The following is a 22,893-nucleotide window of genomic DNA, read 5'->3' as shown; positions in this document are numbered from 1 at the left end:
AAGCAAGAACTGATCAAATGTAAATGTGTACCTTGAAATGCAATGTAAGTCACTTTGGATAAAAGTGTAAATGTAGATTTAAAGGGGACATATCATGCAAATCTGAGTTTCTCCGTGTGTAAGTGCTGTAATCGGGTCTAGTGCTTCTACCAACACAGAAAACGTGAAGTGAAACCCAGTAACTGTGTTCTGGTGAGTCTTTCTCTGCAAGCATGTTATAAAATAAGCTGATCAGATTTCGCTCTCCTTCTGACGTATGAAGAGGATCTTATTATAATATTACAGGCCCTTAATCTGCACGTTTACACACACCAGCCGACATTTGGTTCCACACACGCCAACAGAGACCAGTTCTAACGCACTGATGAAGATCCAGCAGAGCCTGAAGCTGTTCTGTGGTTGAGCACAGACGAGCACTGAACACTATTGACCAGAACATGTCACCGCTGTCTTATAAAGACCTCAGGAACTGTGGACACTTGTGGAGGAGTTCAACATGATGATGAGATGATCAGTGTAACTCCACAACAACTACAGAAATGTCTCCACTAACATTCAGAAGCTCTTCCTGAGTCTCTCCGTAAGGCTGCACTCGCTACTGGTTATACTGGGATTCTGGATGAGGGAGATTGGCCTGTTCTGCTATTGCAGTTTTATAATTAATAATTTTAATTACAAATAAACTTATGCAAAATAGCAGCAATGTTTATACTTATTTCAGGTTACAAATGTAGTCTATTACTTGTGGTGAACACTATTACTGTAAAAACTTCATACTGTATGTAAAACTGTGGGAACCTTTTCTGCTATCCAGCAAAGAATACTGTAAGGATGGGGGATATGACCAAAATCTCAATTTTACTTCACAGTAACAATATCATGGTTTCACAATTCTCAATATCAGTTTTGATTCCACAGCATAAACTGAATTTCAACTCTTTTGAGTTTTTTTGTTTTGTTTTTGTCCAATGCTTTTTAAGTAATTTTATGTTTATTTTATGTTAAGTTTATTACAATTAGAAAGTGTATCTAAAATGTAAAATTAGAATTAATTTAGATTCATTTGACACTATTTACCCCTTTTTTATTATTATTTTTATGTACAATAAAACTAAAAGCTGAAGATGTTTGTGGTGTATCATTCATCAGTGTTTGTTTTTCCACTCCAACGTTCCAGTAATTCCTGCCCACTAAAAGCTGCACGGATATTTGCTTACCCCACAAATTGGCCCATCTATGTAAACGATTTAGAAAAAGTTCCATCAATTCACACTTTATATCATCGCTATGATAGTGTCATATCACCCAGCCCTAACATGCAGTGATGCTTTAAACACAGATAGAAATGAACTATTCTTTCTTTTATTCTTTCATGTTAACTGAAGTGAATAATGCACTATTTTAACTTTAATCAACAAGTAGAATTGATCATGACATTCTCACCTTATAAAAAAAAAGAAAAAAAAGAAAAAAAGAAAAGAAAAGATCGCTGACCCAATGCTGAGCTAGTGAATGTCTGAACTAGTAGATGCACAAAATCAATACCCTGATAAAGAGGTTGACTGGCAAAAAGTATTTTATGTATTTTGAAAATACAAAAATACTCATCTTATATTTAAAGCAACATTACGGAACTTCTCCTCTTCGGTCGCCCTACAGGTTGGAAGAGGAATTGTCCATTACCGCTGTCGTAAATAATTTCGCACGCATGCTCGCTGTTTATCCAGCACCGGCTTTAGAGTAGAGTATTTTGCATGTTTTTATGAAAGTATGATGTATTGCGACATCAGAAACGAAGAAAAACTAAATAATGACTATTGTAACGCTTGACATAAAGCAAGTCAGATTTGTAGTTTCTCATGTCTTATTCGAACTACAGAAACGCGACCCGGTTTGGCAAACTTGCAGAGTGCGGTTATAGCAGATATAGGGCTGCAGAGCGGATCCAGAAGTGCCGTTCACCCTGTTACGACTTGATGAACCACCGAAACCATTTTGGAAACATTATTTTAAGGTAAAAAATGTTACTTAGTGTTGCTTTAAATACAAGTTACATTTGATTTTTTCCAAAGGCTTTAAAATACAAAAAACAAAATAGTATTTTGTATTTCAAATACGTATTTTAATTACATGCATCTGAAATACTGCCCATCCCTGTATATAGTGTGTGTGTGTATGTGTGTGTTTGTGTGTTTGTGTGTGTGTGTGTGTGTGTGTGTATTCAGTCTGAACATGAACAACAAACACAAATAGTGCAGCAAGTGGTGTAACTATTGTGAAAATTGTCTTGTGTAATAAAAATACAAACAGTGCAAATGAATTTCACAAACTATAAGTAGTATTTACAGATACGAAACTGAACTACGCCAGATATCTCCGTCGGACGTAACTCCACTGCGACTCGTTTGAGAACACAAACTCCAGAGCCTCGTCAGATGAGTCCCGCTGTGTCATATCTGTTATTGAAATGTGTAATGCTTTCTCAGAGAGTGCTGTCATGCAGATCTGTTATTTTGTGTTTGTTTTCATGCGCGCAACTACTTTCACTTTGCGTCAGTTCAATTTTCCAAAGAAAGATGCTAATTGGTGGTGCAAAAGTAGATGATAGTCTCAACCAATCTGGGCAAGGGGGCGGGACGAAGCATCAACAATCGTTCCTGTTCGGCTACGAGAACCACAATCCACATGGTTTCTTTGACGAATCAATGCTGATCAAAACCTGATGATGTAATCACGTTCACTACGGAGCCTCTTGAGTGTCCAAAAAACACGGAAACCCGGAAAAGCCGTGAATCTCCTATTTACGGGACTTTTAAAGCACACAGAATGGATTAGCAATTCAAAAGTTATTATACATTTAAGAACAATAGTATTTTTTAGTCACTTTTTCATCTTGCTAAAAAATGCTTAAAATTACACTTTATTTCAACTTTACTCTCCCAGTTCAGCCCCTTTGCAAAGCATGATGGGAATGAAAGTCCTGTTTGGTTGGATTCGTCAAAGAGTAAAAGTTTCAAGTCACATTTCAACCAGAAACCTGATACAATGCTGTTAAATCCACATAAACTGCTGAAATAAAGTGAAGAGCATCAAATACTCATTAGTTTGAGTGTAGATAGATGATTAGATGAGGGAGATGTCATCACGTGTTTAAGTCACGCCTCCTCTTCCTTCAGGTTTTCCCCTTTACACCCCCGAAGGTCTTGGAAGAGTTCAGCGATCTCCCAATGTCTCACGCAAGGATGATCAGAAGCTTCGCTCTAATGTGGGCATGTGAGTGCCGTCTGTTCTTTCTTATCTAGTTAGAAAAACTTGCTCTCGTCTGTTATTCAATAGAAGTGAAAGTAAACTGAAGCCTGAAGCTATTGTTTAAAACTTCCTGTAATCGTTGGGATTCCTGGATGGCGTTGTTTCCTTTTACCACTTAAAAAGCCAAACCCGCTCTCACCGAGTGGAACAGACTGTACGGAGTGTGTGTGTGTGTGAGTGATGGTGTTATCTGTGATCTCCAGGTGTTGAACACATGTTAGCGTATAGCAGAGATTGTGCGCTCGCAACACCAGCTCAAGGGTTTGCTTCCCAGGCAGCGCTTCAACTGATCAGATGTGCGGCTGGAATGTAAAGCATTTAGGATGAAAGCATCTGTCAAAAGCATGAATGTAAACGTTCACTTTAAAACCGCAGTCTTTGGACAACACCTAACACACACTTGAGTGTCACACAGGCAGTGTGCATCATAAATCACACTTCATGTAACGCAGGCCGTCACTCAGGGTGTAAAACTACAGAGATGCAGTAATAGTGTGAAGAGGATTGACACACGTGCGATCATGTGACTCTACAGATGCTGTATCACAGAGTGAAGAAGAATATAGTGTGAAATCCCACAGACAGTAAACATTCGCTGTGTCTGAACCGCACGAGGTCAGAATGAGGCACGTGGTCTGTCTGTGATGCGGTTTAAGACCATGTTTTCAGGGTTGTGATGTGGTTTCTTTAGGCCTGCCGGCTCTGCTGGCTCTGCCGTCAGGACGGGTCGCTCTCAGCTGCTGTAGAAGAGATTTCAGCAACGGATCGACAGCCTGTCAGCTGAGCAACGCTCCCGATCCGACCTGCGACACACACTGGAGCGCTGACGTGAGTCTGAGCCTCATCCTGACACATCAGATCACAATAATGACATGAGATTACATTATTAGGGCATAAAAAGTCAAATTTATCAGATAAAATGTCAATTATAAGATGCATATTTAAAATTATGAGATGCAAAGTCAAATTTACGAGATGCAAAGTCAAAATTATGAGATAAAATGTCATAATTATGAGATAAAATGTCAATAATGAGATAAAAAATGCCAAATATGAGATAAAAAATAGCAATTATGAGATACAAAGTCAAATTTATCAGATAAAATGTCAATTATAAGATGCAAATTTAAAATTATGAGATGCAAAATCAAAATTATGAGATAAAATGTCAATGATGAGATTAAAAATGTCCATTATGAGATTAAAAGAGATGCAAAGAGATATTTAATAATCTAAATCTATATAACTAATCTAAAAATTTGATTATTATTAATAGCAAGATGTCATTATGAGATAAAAAAATATCAATTATAAGATACAAAGTCAGATTTATGAGATAAATTGTCAAAATTATTATGAAAAAAATTGTCAATTGTGAGATAAAAAGTCTAATTTGACTAGATAAAATGTAAAAAAAATGATAAAATGTCAATTAAGAGATGCAAAGTCAAATTTAATTAGATAAAATGTCAAAATTTTGATAAAATGTCAATTATGAGATACAAAGTCAAATTTAATTAGATAAAATGTCAAAATTTTGATAAAATGTCAATTATGAGATACAAAGTCAAATTTATGAAATAAAGAAAATTGTCATACTAAGTCATAATTATAAGATAAAATAAATGTCATATTAAGTCATAATTATGAGATAAAATAAAAAATATGATTGAAGTTGAAAGTTTGACAAAAAGGGAAAATTACGACAATCATAATTATAAGATAAGTCAAAAATAATGACATCATCATTTTCACAGTTTTATGTTATAATATTGAATTTTAAATCTCTAATTTTGAGTTTTTAATTTTATAATTATGAATCTAATTTCAACTTTTGATAAATTATGATTTACCAAAGCATGCTTTTTTTAATGTAATCTTCATCATGTTTTGTGTTTTGATGTTTTATTGATTGTTTAGAATGACTGAAGCTGTTTTCAAGACTGAATATGAAGGCTTAATGATATGAAGTCTCTCTTTCATACAGTACTGTACTAGACCAATCACAGACAAGAACAAGGCTTACCTCTTTACATATTCATGAGCTATGCACAGTCACAGACGGCACTTGTCCAATCACATTCATTAACCTCATAAATATGCAGATGAGAACCAGTCAGCCAGAGATTTAATGAGTGAAATCAGTGTAATGTTTATCATGAAGATCACATGACTGACTGTGTGTGTGTGTGTGTGTGTGTGTGTGTGTGTGTGTGTGTAGGATATAACGGTGGTGGATGATTCTGGAGAGACGGATCTGACCCGAGTTGGTCATGCTGATCCACAAACACTCGTGCTGAGAGGAAAACACACCAAGGTGATTTTCCAGATGGATTGTCCGGCTCTGAAGGTCAGGAATTCTGTACAGTTCATCATATATCAGTGATGTGTGAGCTAAAATATTATAAATCAAGTGTTTCTCGCTCTTCTCTCGGCAGGAGTCTGTGATGCTCTACTGTAATGGTGAGGGAAAACTCATTTACACTAGTTTCTGAATCTCTTCTGCTCACCAAAGCTGCTTTTATTTGATCAAAAATACAGTAAAAACAGTGAAATATTATTCCAGTGTAAATCATCTGTTTTCTATGTGAATATATAGTTTAGTGTAATTTATTCCTGTGATCAAAGCTGGATGTTCAGCATCATTACTCCAGTCTTCAGTGTCACATGATCCTCCAGAAATCGTCTCGGGTTACTGGATGTAACCCTGGTTCCCCGAGAGAGGGGAACGAGACGCTGCGTCGAATACAACGCTACGGGGAATGCCTTCGGCATGCGTTATCTGAAGCCACTATACAACTATTCCAATCTGGATTGGTGCGCGTCATGACGTTGCATGTGACGGTGACCCGGACGCTATATAAGGGTCACAGGAACAAGGAAATGACAGCTTCGAAAAAGGTTCAAAGCAGCTGTTCTCAGGGCGTCCCGAAGGTGGGGAGAGGGGACGCAGCGTCTCGTTCCCCTCTCTCGGGGAACCAGGGTTACATCCAGTAACCCGAGACGTTCCCCTTCGTTACGGGGAACTCCCGCTGCGTCGAATACAACGCTACGGGGAACGAGTACCAGCTAGCCCCCACAGAGAACAAACGCCCTGGGTGTGAAGCATCTGGCACACTCAAGAGCACTAAAGCAAGGGAGAGTGAAAGATCCAACTGTGCTAAGAATTTTATTCTTTCTTGTTTGGTGTACAAAGGGAAGGTCGCATCAGCAACCTCGATATTAAGGTCCAAGTAGATAGGCCTGATTAATGACAGGCAGAACACTTAACTCCTAACACCTTTTTAGTGGATAATCTCTGGAAGCCTAAGAGGCTCTCTTGCTTACACCGTACATGCAACGAAGGATGAAGAGCCTGAGGAATTTTTAGAATAGCCTCCGGTACCTTGGTCACCGGGGAGAAATATCTCAAAGAAAGCTAACAAACTCCCATTTAATATAGATATACTCTGCGGAGCCGAATAGAGGCTCTAAGCAATTTAATATGATAGCCTGCAGAGACAGAGTTCATCCAGATTTTGATCACCTAATTGAAGATCATTGCTAAGGACAGGGTAAAATTGATAGATCCCACTATACTAAGAATTTTATTCTTGTCTTTTTGGTGTAAGAAAAAGGCTGAGTTAACAGCCTCAGAAGTGAGGTCCAATATATACATATGCCTAAAAAGGCAGGACACTGACTCCAAGGCACCATTAGTGGATAACTCTAAAAGCCTAGAAGGCTCTCCTGTCACACTTATAGCAACGAAGGATGAAGAGCCAGAGGAAATCATAAGATAGCCTCCGGTACCCTTATTGGTGACCGGGGAAATTTCATACTAGAAAGCTAACAGATTTCCAAATATGTAGATTTTCTTTTAATCTAAACATATTTACACTGACCTGTCAGCCTGCAAGGATAGCAGGATTCATCCTAGAAGGCTACAGGGAAATATGGAGGTCATGGGACGACCCGGGTGGACCACCCTGAGAGCATACAGAGGCCGTAGGCGCTATAGCGGCTCTGAGCGTGGACGAGAGGTCCCGATTAGAGTATAGAAGAATCCCAGTACTGAAGCCATAGGGCAGTAAAAGGCTGGGTCCAGCTAACTCAATTAAAACTTCCTGAGCCGGGGAGTTCTGGAGGTAGATGATCTGATGACCTCGGCCACCAGATCAAAATTTTAAAGGGTTCTGGGCCTCTCAGGGGCCAAACCCAAGATTCCAGGACTGGGGAGACGGATGAAATAGAGTTCCCTCTGCCTGAGTAAGAAGGTCTCCCCTAGGCAGTAACTGCCATGGGGGGTCTGCCAGGAGACTGACAAGATCCGAAAACCCTATTCGAGAAGGCCAGAGTGGAGCCACGAGAATAAATCTACTCAAAATCTTCTGACCCTCTCCAGAACTCCAGGGAGCAGAGCGACCGGGGGAAAAGGCGTACAGTCGTCGCCTCGACCACGTCTGTACCATGGCATCCAGACCCAACAGGGCTGGATGCGAGAGAGAGAACCAGAGCGGGCAATGAGAATTCTCATGAGAAGCGAATAAATCTACCTCCGCCTGGCCGAACTTCTCCCATATAAGCTCCACCACCTCGGGGTGGAGCCTCCATTCCCCTGGCCTGGGCCCCTGCCTCGACAGGGTGTCTGCTCCCACATTATCAACCCCAGGTATATACATGGCCCTCACAGAGAGAAATTTGTCCTTAGACCATAATAGAATATGATGGGCCAATTTGCACAGAGGACGAGACCTCAAGCCCCCCTGATGGTTGATGTAGAAGACCACCGATATATTATCAGACCTAACAAGGACCTGATGGCCTCTGAGGTCTGGAAGGAAATGCCTAAGGGCAAAGAATACTGCCAGCATCTCCAGGCAACTGATGTGCCATGCGAGGTGATGGTCCTTCCAGACCCCGCGGGTGTACCGGCCCTCCATGACCGCACCCCAGCCCATGCGGGAAGCATCCGTGGTCAGAATTTTTCTGGGACACGAAGCTCCAAGCACCTGGCCTTGGGACAGGAACCGTATGTCTTTCCATATGACTAGAGAACGAAGTTATCTGGACGTAACTCTAATCGTACGGAAGGGGTTGCCCCTTGGGGAAAACCCCCTGGTCCTGAGCCACCACTGTAGGGCCCTCATATGAAGCAAGCCGAGTAGAATCACTACTGATGCGGTTGCCATAAGGCCCAAAATTCTTTGAAAATGTTTGACAGTGATGGCCTGGCCTAACCTGATAGCTCTAACTGCAGCCACGATACTTTGAATACGTGGCTGGGTCAAGTGAACTCGCATAGATTGCGGGTCCCACTCAGCTCCAAGAAATTTTATTCTTTGAAGAGGAGACAGAGAACTTTTCTTGACATTGAGCCTTAGCCCCAAGCACTGAAGATGACGCAAAACAACATCTCGATGTTGGATTGCTAGCGTCTCTAGTTCTGCCAGAATAAGCCAGTCATCTATATAATTTAGGATGCAGTTCCCCTGAAGTCTCAGTGGAGCAAGGGCAGCATCCATACAATTTGTGAAGGTGCAAGGGGATAGAGCTAGGCCGAAAGGAAGAACCCTATAATGGTAAGCTTTTCCCCCCAAAAAGCGAACCTAAGGAACTTTCTATGATAATGGATGATGAAATTATGAAAATAAGCATCCATGAGATCTATTGTCACAAACCAGACTTCAGATCTGATTTGCTGAATGATACTGCATGGGTATAGTGAGCATTTTGAATCTAAATCTCCTCAAAGATTTATTCAATACTCTAAGATCTACAATAGGATGAAGTCCACCATCCTTTTTCGGAACAATGAAGTAACGGCTGAAAAAACCTGAATCCCTCTCCTGATTAGGGACAATTTCTATTGCTTTTGCTAAAAGGGATTCAACTTCATTTTCCATCACCTGGCACTGATCTGAGAAAACCAGTGTGTGAAATACCCCATTGAAATCGGGTGGTCTCACTTTAAACTGGATCCTATATCCTTCTTTAACTATACCCAGGGTCCATTTAGATATATTCAGAAGGCCTGACCAGGCGTCTAAATAATCTACAAGAGGAATCAATTTCTCTGGGTTAGTCTCAGGTGATATAATGTGCTTATCGGTGGTCTGAAGCAGTTTACTGGCAGGAAGTAACCGATGAATAATCTAATAGGGGGATCAGTCCCTCAAGACTGACCTCCCTTTTTTTTTTTTCTTAGCCCGAAAGGCAGTCCTCAGACCTGACTTCGGGGCTTTTTTTTATTTTTATGAGAACGTCTCCTCTGACCCCGAGCCCTGTACAGGGGGAGGGGGAGGGGAAGAGGTGACCTCTCAGAATATGAGGAGCTGGCGGCTGTCCCATGGGGGCATGTAGGCATGCACCAGCTTGACATGCCGCCGTATAAGCCTTCCCTACCAAATTCGATATAATATTTATATTCTTTTTAATTTGGAGGGACGTGTCTAAGTCATCAGAGGTAATACGATATCTGGGAGAAACATTCTTCTACCCCCTGCATCATTAAATTCCCCAGTAATTTTCTTCTTCAATTATTCCACAATCTCAATACCTCAGTATGGAGATCGTTTGAAAAAAGAAAGACTCTGACACGAGGATTTTGACTGGGTTTGCAGGAAGCACTCTTCTTAGTCTCTTCCTGCTTATTAAATGACCATTCATTTAATTCTATTACAGCCCCAGTCTTTCTCCAGCAACTCCTCATAATGTGGTGAATATTCGTGGTTCAGTGTTGATAGTATCTGACTCCTCAAAATCAGATAAATCAAACACCGGGTCTTTAACACGGTCGGAAGAAGCCGCAGTGACGCGGGCTTCTGAACCGTGCGCGAGACCCGTAAACACTGCTCCACGTGCGAACCCGATGCAAACAGACAACGCGCTGCCTCGACAGACGCGAGCTGATGCACTAGGAACGCAAGCCTGTTTTTATTCTTTTTAAACAGGCTCAGGCGGGAGCGGAGCATTTATTTTCAGAGTAAACTCGGAGTCTACGCGCTGCCTCGGCAAACGCGAGATTCCCAGTCACAGAATGCTTTCAGTTTGCACAAAATAGACAGTGCTCTCGAGAACTGTCCGTGCAAGCTCCGCTCACAACCCAACACCACAAAGCAAGTGTGCGCCATCTTTGCTTCTTTTATTTTTCTTAAATCAAGGAGACGCACACTGCCTTCGCCATAGTAGATTTGACAGACAACACCAAATAAGACGTACAGTTTGACACAGAACGCTGCTGAAGAACAGAAGCTGTCATTTCCTTGTTCCTGTGACCCTTATATAGCGTCCGGGTCACCGTCACATGCAACGTCATGACGCGCACCAATCCAGATTGGAATAGTTGTATAGTGGCTTCAGATAACGCATGCCGAAGGCATTCCCCGTAGCGTTGTATTCGACGCAGCGGGAGTTCCCCGTAACGAAGGGGAACACTCTAATATGAGGATTGAGAAACATTTATGATTATTATCAGTGTTGAAAACAGTTCATATTTCTGTGGAAACAAGATAATATTTCATGATCCTTTGATGAATAGAAAGTTCAAAAGAACAGCATTTATTTGAAATAGAAACTTTTGCAACATAAATGTCTGTCACTTTTGATCCATGAATGGTAGTCCATCACAAGTGTAACATATGATATTATAGGTTTAATTCTATTTAACTAGATTAATAATCTGTTGTTTCAGATATTAAAATCTCAAAACAGTTATAAATGTAGATGAAGTGATTGATCAGTGTTTTCTGTTCCATCAGATCCCTGTGGTTCTCCAGGTGAGTCTGACACACACCGGTCACTCATAAACATGCAGTTATTATAAAGACAGACACAGAACACACTTGACAATCAACATGAAGTGGTTATGAAATGATAAAGCAATAGCCGTCAGTATTAATGTTCTGTGTTTTCCAGCTGAACTGCAGAACAGGAATAACGCTGTGAACAGGAGCACTTCTGACAGTGTCTTCATCCTCCTGTCCATCCTCTTCATCATCTTCATCTTCAGTCTGAATGGGTGAGCAGAACGAGATGTACAGTAATAACAGTAATAACAGTGATATACGGGACATGCACTGATGTGAAGCGTCTCTGTTTCAGGTCGTGTGTGTAGTCTCACAGTGAAGACTCTGGATTCTGTGCCGTGGAGGTCAAACCCAACCGTGGAGGTCAAACCCAGAGATTATAAGATATATATGATATATATTATAGATTATATATCAGTGCAAAACCATAATGATCATGATCTGCTCAATGCTTGACAAGCCTCAGTAATGCAGGAGTATCTTTGCTAAACTTATGGATATTAATAGTGCTAAAATATTCATCAGATGCTTTTTATTGCTTTTTCTTTCTGGAAATATTTGATTATAAGAAATATTATCAACATACGATATTATATCATACATGAAACTATCATTATTATTTAGATTATTATGAATCTATTTATAATAGATTATTATTTCTCATATGTATTTAAATGCTTTATAGAATATATTATACAGTATATTATATGACGTTATATTATATATAAATTGATTATAAATAGTTTTTACATTTGAGGAAAATGTTTTCAACTACCTTGCTGACAAATTTAATGTAAAAAGTCAAACATGAAAAATGAATGTGGAATTAGTTTAGTGTTACCCTGGTCAAATGAGTGTGATCTACTGTATCATGCGTGTACGAGGATAGGGAATGAGACGAGGGATTTATTGTACTCTTTATTGCTTGTATTGTTATAGCTTGCTGAATCAACCAGAGATGCTTATGCCTTGATAAAGCAGCTAAATGTATTTCTTCTTCATAAAGGGTGAAGATATGTTTTGAAACCGAGAGGACTAACATGTCTGATGTAATATGTATGGAGGAATGTATTATATTTGGACAATTTCATTTTTATTCATATTAATGATCTTTCTTATAATAAATCATGTGCTAAAAGGCACAGAACGGTTCAGTTGTGTGTGTGTTCTCTGTGTTTACAGCTCGGCTGACCGACTCTGAGCCTTTCTTGCAAGAAATAAACCATTATAATCATTGGCTGAACATTTGTCTCTTATTCAGAATTGTTTATTGTTTATTTGCCACAACAGTTTCTAGAAGAAAATAGCGTCATAGTCCAGGTGATGTTCACTTTTGTTGTAAAAAAGTTATTCATTTAGTTCATTTATATATATATATAGAGAGAGAGAGAGAGAGAGAGAGTGTGTGCAGGCGCAGGTCCTCCATCTGATCTGGAGTGTGTGTGTGTGTGTGTGTGTGTGTGTGTGTGTGTGTGTGTGTGCGTGTGTGTGTGTGTGTGTGTGTGTGAGAAAGAGTGTGTGCAGGCGCAGGTCCTCCATCTGATCTGGAGTGTGTGTGTGTGTGTGTGTGTGTGTGTGTGTGTGTGTGTGTGTGTGTGTGTGTGTGAGAAAGAGTGTGTGCAGGCGCAGGTCCTCCATCTGATCTGGAGTGTGTGTGTGTGTGTGTGTGTGTGTGTGTGTGTGTGTGTGTGTGTGTGTGTGTGTGTGTGTGTGTGTGTGAGAAAGAGTGTGTGCAGGCGCAGGTCCTCCATCTGATCTGGAGTGTGTGTGTGTGTGTGTGTGTGTGTGTGTGTGTGTGTGTGTGTGTGTGTGTGTGAGAAAGAGTGTGTGCAGGCGCAGGTCCTCCATCTGATCTGGTGTGTGTGTGTGTGTGTGTGTGTGTGTGTGTGTGTGTGTGTGTGTGTGTGTGTGTGTGTGTGTGTGTGTGTGTGTGTGAGAAAGAGTGTGTGCAGGCGCAGGTCCTCCATCTGATCTGGAGTGTGTGTGTGTGTGTGTGTGAGAGAGTGTGTGCAGGCGCAGGTCCTCCATCTGATCTGGAGTGTGTGTGTGTGTGTGTGTGTGTGTGTGTGTGTGTGTGAGAGAGTGTGTGCAGGTTTGAGTTCAGCAGATGAAGCGTGTAAAACACTCACAGTGTAGGACCAGGTGAACTACATCTCCATCGCCAACCAAGATCTTACATTGTTCAAACACCAGACAGTCGCATCTTCAGAAGGAATAGAAGAGGTTTGCTGAAAACAAAGGAGACAGTGTGTCCTTCACCTCAAACTGAAGCTGTGGAAGACTTACCTGTTCCTTCACCAGATTTTGAGCAGAATTCAGAGCAGGAAAACAATGTGGACAATAACCCCAGTGCAAGTTGTTGGTCTTCTGAGAATGCCAAGAGTTCACCTGTAGGAAATCGTCAATTTCGTGCAGTGGGTAATGAGAGACTGTCAAGATTTGGTAGGCCTATCAGAGTGCCTAGTAGGTACCAGGAGTAATTCAGTATAGTGCCAAGTCTAAGAGTAACTCAAGTTTATGTTGTGTGCAAGTTATGTAAAAAAAAAAGAAAAAAAAGGGAGATGTCATGTATTATGTGTACATGTTGTAGTGTGATTGTGTGAACACTGTGAGGCGCCATTGCGTCACCATCTGTGTTAGATAGACACACACAAGTAAAGATAGTTCAGTTCAACCACATGCTGTTTCCTGTCTTCGATACATTACAAGGCCCTTTCGGTTTCTCCCACGTGCCTTGAGTTTGCACCCGGTATGGTCAAGGCGTCCTTATACCCTAAACAGGGATATGTCCCTAAGGTGCCCACCATTATCCCGAGGCCTATTGTGCTGCAGACTTTCTGTCCTCCCCCGTTTACTTCTTGGGACCAGGAAAAGCTGAACCTCGTGTCCAGTGCGAGCATCATCCGATCAGCTATTTGTCTGCTTTGGATCACCCAAGAAAGGTCTTCGCGCCTCTAAGCAGACAGTTAGCAAGTGGATAGTCGAGGCTATTTCTCTTGTTTATGAGTCCTCTGGCCAGCCGTGCCCTTTGGTGGTCAGAGCTCATTCCACTAAAGCCCTTTTATCTGGGGTTTCTCTCCAAGAGGTTTGCGATGCGGCGGGTTGGTCCTCACCGCTCACATTCGTGAGATCTTATAGCCTGGACCTGGATGCTGCCCAGGGTCTCAGGTGCTTACTGCTTAGTGTTAGTTTTGACAACAGGCTGACACTCAGGCATTTGTAAGTCTGGCTGTTTGGGTATTCTCGTTCCCATGGCAACATTTCGACCAAGCGCGAGTTCCCTCGAAAGGGAACGTCTCAGGTTACGACTGTAACCATAGTTCCCTGAGAAGGGAACGAGACGCTGCGTCGCCCTGCCATACTTCCTGCATTCCTGTAATCGACTTGCTTCTGGTTACAGTCGTAACTTGAGACGTTTATGTGGTCTTGACTACAACACTACAAACATATAATTATGTTATTAGTTGAAAGCTCTCTATTCAGGCTGATAGAGTTGATGATAATTCTCCATTAGAGATTCAATCTCAAGCAGGAACAGAAAACAGGAGACAAAGGGAAATAAGAATACATTTATTAAATAAATGCAGCTGTGTGTTTGTTGAGAATGACAATCAACAGGCAGTGAGATGGAGAATCTGCAGTTTAGATGGAAACATCTCGTCTTATATCAAAGAGAAAATACAAATAAATTACACAGCAAATTAAATTACCAGCAAAGCTGTTAAAGTAATCACTGAACTTCTCATATATAAACCTTTCATATTCTTCCTCAACTAGTTCACACCACTTGGAATGAAAAAGCGAACAAACTTCATCAGAGTAGATGTTTTGCTTTTTGACATACATAGCCTAACCCAGTGGTTTTGCCTCCCTTTAAACCTTTTTTAAAATCTGTTTTTTTAAAACAGATTTTTTTTAAAATGTTTTTAAAAATGTTTTTTTTTTAATCTGTCATATATAATTATATATATATACATACATACAATTATTTATATTTATTTTATTTTTATTTATATATATATATATATATATATATATATATATATATATATATATAAAAGCGGAAATATTTTTTTAAAATTTAAAAAAACGTGCAATGATAAACAGGAATAATTGCCTTTGTTGCCCTTTATAAAGGCAGAGCGCTAACCGCTATTCACGCACTTGGATTTAGTTACAATTAACTAATTAATTATTAATTACGGTTAAACTTAATTAATTAATTAATTGTTATTGTTAATAACAAACTGTTACGGCTGTTTGTTTTTTTCACCCCACACTTTGAGAACCACTGACATAACCAATATCAAAATAATGTTTAATGTCTTTCATGTGTCTATGGATATGATAAACTTCTCTTGTTTGTAGATAGCAACTGGTTTGCTCAATTAAAAATTTACTGGATGCACTTTCCACTTGTGTAGCCCACCAAGGGAAAAAAACTTCACTCAGATATTTAGAGATTTCTTCAAAATTAAAAAGATTAGATGCATTTGCCTGATTTGCATCACAAGATAAAAGTTTATATAGTCTTTTCTTACATTTCTTAAACTTTACAAAACCATGATTTTTAAAACCATCAAAAGTCATTTCAATCTGATCAAATCTAAATAAATTTGATACAATATTTTTAAGTTTTTCTTTGTTTTTAGGATAGTTAATATTTTTTAAAAATGGGCTAAGATTATATTTTGGTTTGCCTGTAATCTTTGAGAAATACATTGAGAATGGTTTATTTTGAATTTCATGAATAACTTTTTTGTAAATCGGGTCAATTAATTCCATGTCAACAATTTCTTTTTTTCTTTTCTTGGAGACAATTGTATAATTGCTTCTAAATGTTTGGGATTCATAAGTGTAAGTGCAATCTTTAAGAGGCTTATAAGGTAAATGCTGTATATATGGGCCACTAATTCCCCAGGACTCACTACAGCCAATAATCATTATCATTCCATGCTTTTCATATAGTTTGTCTTTAATATAAATGGCTTGATTTTGGCAGGACTCCTTGTTGATCCTTTTAAAACAGAGTGTATAATAAGAGTATATCAGTACTGTTGAATACGGACAATCACTTTTATATAAAATATCATTTAGTTGTTCAAATATTTTATCTTCACTGTGTATTTTACCCCCTTGTTCTGGCTTATACATTTGTGGACATTTTTCAGTGCTATTTGGTATGTTGTCCCAATTATCCTTATCAATTGAGCCATCTTTCTTTATTAAAATCATAAAAGCAAACTGTTCTTTTTCTGAAACTGTACACATTTTCATATACTTATTAAAAATAGAATTAATATATTCTTTGTAATACAATTTTTGTATAGAATAATTAGCATTTGTTTCTAGATGAATAATATTTTTTAAGCAAGAAATCTTATTAAATTTGAAAACCAAATCTCCACAAGGTTTATACATCTTTTCAAACTGTGGAGTCACAGGAAACTCAGAACTGGGCGGGAGATTGGGATTCACATCCGCAGCGTTGGGGTTGTGGGTGGGGTTGTGGGCGGGGCTTCCCTCCATGTCCTCAGAAACCACAAGCTCTCGCCCGGCAACACACGGTGTTGCTGGCTCACACACCTGGCTAAAGTCTCTGTAGGGTCCGTGGTCCGAGGCGAGGCTTGGCGACATCTCTCTTCCTGGCTCGTCCATCGCGGCGGGCCGACCTCCACTGTCTGCCATGAGCTCGCGCGAATTGTCCGTGCAGCTCGCATGGCTAAACCCTGGGGCTGGTGTCGTCCTTGCTCTTCTGCATCTAAATAAGAGAACGACAAGATCAGTTTGGACCAATGGATACATTGGCACATTTTTATTCATTCATGTACTACACAGTACAACACACACACACACACACACACACACACACACACACACACAATATATATATTATTATTTTTTTACTCTCTCCTCTAATTTTTTTTAAATTTACTTACAGTAAGATGTGTGTGACCATCATATGACAGTAAAAGAGCACACACAAACCTTATTCTAATATGGAATAGTATTGGAATGGTAAAGAGTGTTGGGACGTAACAGGAGGGCCTCCACTCAAGGAGACAATATGATGAACACGTCTAAGAATGTTTCACGTATGGTTGAAATACCAAAATTAGCCTAGAAAGATAACATTCTGGGAGTCAAGACTATAAAGGAGAAAGGATGCCCTCCCTTCACTGTCACACTCTGTGTCGCTCTGTGTGACTGTACGACTGCTGGCCTTTTCTTGCAAGAAAATACACCTCATCAAAGACTATTGGATATTGTTTGTCTTTTATTCAGTGATAGAATTTTGTTTATCACCACACCTCCCTGAAGGCTCTCGAGGCGACGGTAAAGCGACTCAAATGTGGCCTTACTCGTAGCCCAGCCTCCCTCATAGTCAAACCATTGACTAAGACAAACACATGGGCAACTAGAGTGGCTTGAATTTTTATCTGAGACTGCTTGTCTTCTTGCTCTTCATCCTCCTCCTCCTGCTTATCCCTCCTCGATCTCTTCCTTCATGTCTTTCTGGATCCATTGTTCCAAAACTCAAACTGATTTGGGCCCTCTTATCTATCTATTGAAGGATCTGATTGATGTGTGTTAAATTTTGACTCTTAGTGTTTCCACCTGGGTAATTGTGTGCTAACTGAGCTTAAGCTGTGCTGATTGAGTGAACAATTTTGAATGCTAGTGCTTTCTATATGACAACATGGTCTAAGCAATGAGAAATTAAGGGATTTGTGTGTAGAGTTTTGCAGTGACAGTTCAACAAATCTGACTCATGTGTCAAAACAGGGAATAGTGTTTATAGTTGAGTGAAATGGGTTTGCTTTTAGATAAATGACATTATGGTTTTGAAATTTTAGTTCAAAAGCCTTGTTATAGTGTTTACAGTTTTTACCAACTGCTTACACACAAAATCTTTTCATGTCACATGATTTTCGAAACCTCTCACTCAAAGTGCAAAACTACATGCCAAATCTTCAAAACCATAAGCTATTTCTCAGCCTTTGACTCAGTTTTCAATTGCATTAAACACTTTTTGCAAAACACTACACACAATTCTCTACCTAAAACACAAAGATCTATCAGGAAGTGACTTGCTTTCCTTTTCCAAACACAACCAATCAAAATGCTACACTTATTCACCAGGTCACACACACACACACTCCTCACATGTGCAAACACAAATTGCTTAACTGATCACTAACCAATCACTGCTTTGCTGTAGTATAGGCCTAAATAGGTCAACGGTCAGATGATCTGTTTTGAACAATGGATTTTTTTTTTTTTTACTGTAACTGTATACAGTAAATTCTTCTGTTGTTGTATGTAGACCACTGTATGTGCAGCTTTGTGTTGGTTGGGGATGTACACTGTGTACATTGTTTTTGTGGGAAAAATAAAATATATTTGTTACCGTGTATTTGTGTGTTCTGAGTATAAAAACAATATTCTCAAATATTTTACAACACACTTATGTATGTACTTGTTACATCAGATTACTTTCACTGTAGAACATTGTATTGAAATGTAGATACACTCACCTAAAGGATTATTAGGAACACCTGTTCAATTTCTCATTAATGCAATTATCTAATCAACCAATCACATGGCAGTTGCTTCAATGCATTTAGGGGTGTGGTCCTGGTCAAGACAATCTCCTGAACTCCAAACTGAATGTCAGAATGGGAAAGAAAGGTGATTTAAGCAATTTTGAGCGTGGCATGGTTGTTGGTGCCAGACGGGCCGGTCTGAGTATTTCACAATCTGCTCAGTTACTGGGATTTTCACGCACAACCATTTCTAGGGTTTACAAAGAATGGTGTGAAAAGGGGAAAACATCCAGTATGCGGCAGTCCTGTGGGCGAAAATGCCTTGTTGATGCTAGAGGTCAGAGGAAGATGGGCCGACTGATTCAAGCTGATAGAAGAGCAACTTTGACTGAAATAACCACTCGTTACAACCGAGGTATGCAGCAAAGCATTTGTGAAGCCACAACACGCACAACCTTGAGGCGGATGGGCTACAACAGCAGAAGACCCCACCGGGTACCACTCATCTCCACTACAAATAGGAAAAAGAGGCTACAATTTGCACGAGCTCACCAAAATTGGACAGTTGAAGACTGGAAAAATGTTGCCTGGTCTGATGAGTCTCGATTTCTGTTGAGACATTCAGATGGTAGAGTCAGAATTTGGCATAAACAGAATGAGAACATGGATCCATCATGCCTTGTTACCACTGTGCAGGCTGGTGGTGGTGGTGTAATGGTGTGGGGGATGTTTTCTTGGCACACTTTAGGCCCCTTAGTGCCAATTGGGCATCGTTTACAGTTTTTACCAACTGCTTACACACAAAATCTTTTCATGTCACACGATTTTTGAAACCTCTCACTCAAAGTGCAAAACTACATGCCAAATCTTCAAAACCATAAGCTATTTCTCAGCCTTTGACTCAGTTTTCAATTGCATTAAACACTTTCTGCAAAACACTACACACAATTCTCTACCTAAAACACACAGATCTATCAGGAAGTGACTTGCTTTCCTTTTCCAAACACAACACAACCCCCCCCCCCCCTTTTTAATTATTTAATTTATACATTAATTTAACCAACAACAAAAAAAGAGTAATAAAGTGTACAATAAAGTACTATCAAAACCTTATATTATAATCACATACATTTGAATAAAGTTAAAGGTGTAATCTGCCGGTTGTCCTGCAGGTGTCCTCATAAATCTGTCTTCTTACGATGCACTTGGGGATGTACGATTACTCCAGAGCACTCGTAGATCTACGAAGATTTTCAAGTGCTACTTAAGCTACGATGCTTTTGGGAAACAGACCATAATATTAAGATCAGTCGTACGATCGTTTTTACGATCAACTTAGGCTTACGATGCTTTTGGGAAACGCAGCCCTGGGCCGGGTTTCCCGATAACGATGTGTCTTAGCTCTTAAGAGCGCTTTCTACGTGCAAGATTACGAACGCTCGCAGCAATTCCACGAGTGTTTCCCAAAAATGAACTTAACATGAACGCGCGAGAACGCGCTCTACGTGCTACTTAAGAGTCGCTGTCCATTCGTGAAGTTCTGAAACATAACCTTATATGGAATCGTATTCTGAACGTTTAACCTAATAATTGTCATCTGTTGTGGATTAGCAATCAAGACAAGTCTACATAAAGCACCTACAGGCGGAGGCACTGACAAAATGGCTGAAAAAAAAAAAAAAAAAAAAACGTAAAAAAAAAGATGTAATTTTTAACAGATTTAAAGGATTTGTTTTATTTATTTTTTGTTCATTTATTTCATTTTGATTAAAATTATTAAATTAATTTATTTCAATTTTTTTGTTTTGTTTTCTGACCTTTTTAATTATTTAATTTATACATTAATTTAACCAACAACAAAAAAGAGTAATAAAGTGTACAATAAAGTACAATCAAAACCTTATATTATAATCACATTGCATTTGAATAAAGTTAAAGGTGTAATCTGCCGGTTGTCCTGCAGGTGTCCTCATAAATCTGTCTTCTTACGATGCACTTGGGGATGTACGATTACTCCAGAGCACTCGTAGATCTACGAAGATTTTCAAGTGCTACTTAAGCTACGATGCTTTTGGGAAACAGACCGTAATATTAAGATCAGTCGTACGATCGTTTTTACGATCAATTTAGGCTTACGATACTTTTGGGAAACGCAGCCCAGGACGATTGAAGCAGCAAACATTCAGTGTAAAAGTAAAAAAATGACATAACATTATTTAATATTTGAATTAGGCTACAGCTTATATAGTGTTTTGACATCGACAACCACAACCAAAAAGTGCATTTTACCTCAAACTTGCGACTAGTTAAAAGAAGGCAATCGCTTCTCGGGTCGACATTAACACACCGACAAAATATTTAAATATTAATATTAAAATAATTAAATATATTAAATATTTTTATACCACTTTTAAATAAAGGTGTTCACGAGATAGAGATACCAACCTTTCGCGATCTTGCTTTCAACGTCGAACGAACACTCGTTTTCATGGAGACGCGGTGTGCACTGTGTGTGTGTGTGTGTGTGTGTGAGTGAGTGAGTGAGTGACAGAGTAAGGGAGAGCAAGGAAAGGAAATGCAGCTGAACGAAATAGCATTAAAAAATAAAGACCTTGACAAAGACGAAAACTAAGGACATTTACTCTATAATTTTATTTTATTTTAGTTAGTTTTGCTAAACACACATTACAGTTTTAGTTTTCGTTTTTTCGTTCGTTTTCGTAAACGATTATAACACTGGATGAGAGTTCCGTGTCTTTATTAAAATCAATAATGATTTATGTGGCATCCACCCTCGATTAATTGGAGTGTTATGTTTTTATTACTTGGCCCGACCCGCGGATTATGATCCGCGCCGCACTATCGGCAAACTATACGGTAATGCAATACTGATTTTCCTGTATTTCTGTATAATTTTATATAATTTTTTTATGTTTATTCTGATGTTTTATTGCTGTTATGTTTCTCTATTGGCCACAATTGGAATATAACTTTTCTCCGCCTGAAGAAAAGTAAGTAGAAACATTTAAAAGCATTAGACAAGTTCCTCTGTATCGATTGCTGAATCGCTGATTAACAAACATTTCTTTGACAACTAATTTTAAATGTTTTTTATACGCATGTTTGATTATTGCACAGTGAATAATGTGGCTTACATTTTAAAACACATTTATTAGGTCCGCTAAACATTTCATTAGAAGCAGTTAAACCACCAACAGGGCAACTATGTAAATTATTATTATTATTATTATTATTATTATAGCCTACATTTTATTTATATAGGCGCCTTTCTTGACACTCAAGGTCACCTTACATCATCATCAACAACAATAACAATATTTAAATAAAAACAATGAAATACAATACAATTAAAAAAGAAGATGCAGTTGTGATCAATGGATATAAGCTATAAACATGAGTTTTGAGTTTGGATTTGAAAAGTGTGAGAGAATCAGTGTTACGGATGTCCGGTGGAAGCGAGTTCCAGAGGAGCAGAGGAACTGAAAGCGGACACGGGGAACAGTGGCGTGAATAGAAGAAGAGGATCTAAGAGTACGAGCGTGTGTGGGTATATGAAGGGGCTAAATTATGAATGACTTTAAAAGTAAGGAGAAGTATTTTATAGTTGATACGGTAAATGATAGGGAGCCAGTGGAGCTGTTGTAAAATAGGAGTGATGTGATGAACAGAAGGGGTACGAGCAGCTGAGTTTTGGACCAGTTGAAGTTTATGAAGGGTTTTATGTGGGAGGCCAAACAAAAGAGAACTGCAGTAATAAACGGGAGGTGACTAAGCTGTGAACAACAATTGGAACACAACTTGGTTAAACATATGGCTTAGATTTTATAGCAATTTTAGAGAGGAACTTATTTTGTAAAATATATATGTTGTGTAAAACGTGTACGTTTGCTTCACGGTAAACTTAAACTTCTATAATGCGTCTTTGATTATTGCACTCTTGGTCGTGTGATGTTTCTTAACTAAATCATAAATCATAAATATAAAAACTGCACTCATTATATATATATATATTTTTTTTTTTTTTTTTTTTTTGGAAGATATCCATAGACATTTATTAAACCATAGCAAAAGTAATTTTTTACTTAAGTTAATTTTTCATTTCTATTTTTTGTGTTTATTTAAAATGAGACAAATCAGATATTATTTTAATCTCCAAGATGTTATTTAACAGTTGAGAATTAGCAGAAGACACTAGCCGGGTTTAAACCCCAGTTGTGCAGGCGGGGCAT

At 39.0% G+C, this 22,893-nt stretch overlaps 1 protein-coding gene across 1 annotated transcript; it reads left to right on the top strand.

The window, feature by feature from the left end:
- Positions 1–3,205: 3,205 nt before the first annotated feature.
- Positions 3,206–5,804, top strand: LOC307163361 (uncharacterized protein; the record flags this gene model as incomplete). Its single annotated transcript, XM_079879391.1, has 4 exons — positions 3,206–3,273; positions 4,001–4,137; positions 5,531–5,659; positions 5,748–5,804. The coding sequence occupies exons 1-4, from the start codon at positions 3,228–3,230 to the stop codon at positions 5,802–5,804; spliced, it is 369 nt and encodes a 122-aa protein (XP_079735517.1). The 5' UTR covers positions 3,206–3,227.
- Positions 5,805–22,893: the final 17,089 nt, after the last annotated feature.

Source organism: Squalius cephalus (genome assembly GCF_949319135.1).
Source record: "Squalius cephalus genome assembly, chromosome: 8".
Classification (NCBI taxonomy): Eukaryota; Metazoa; Chordata; class Actinopteri; order Cypriniformes; family Leuciscidae; genus Squalius; species Squalius cephalus.
The sequence above is the reverse complement of the archived record's forward strand: the minus strand, read 5'-3'. Positions and strand labels throughout refer to the sequence as shown.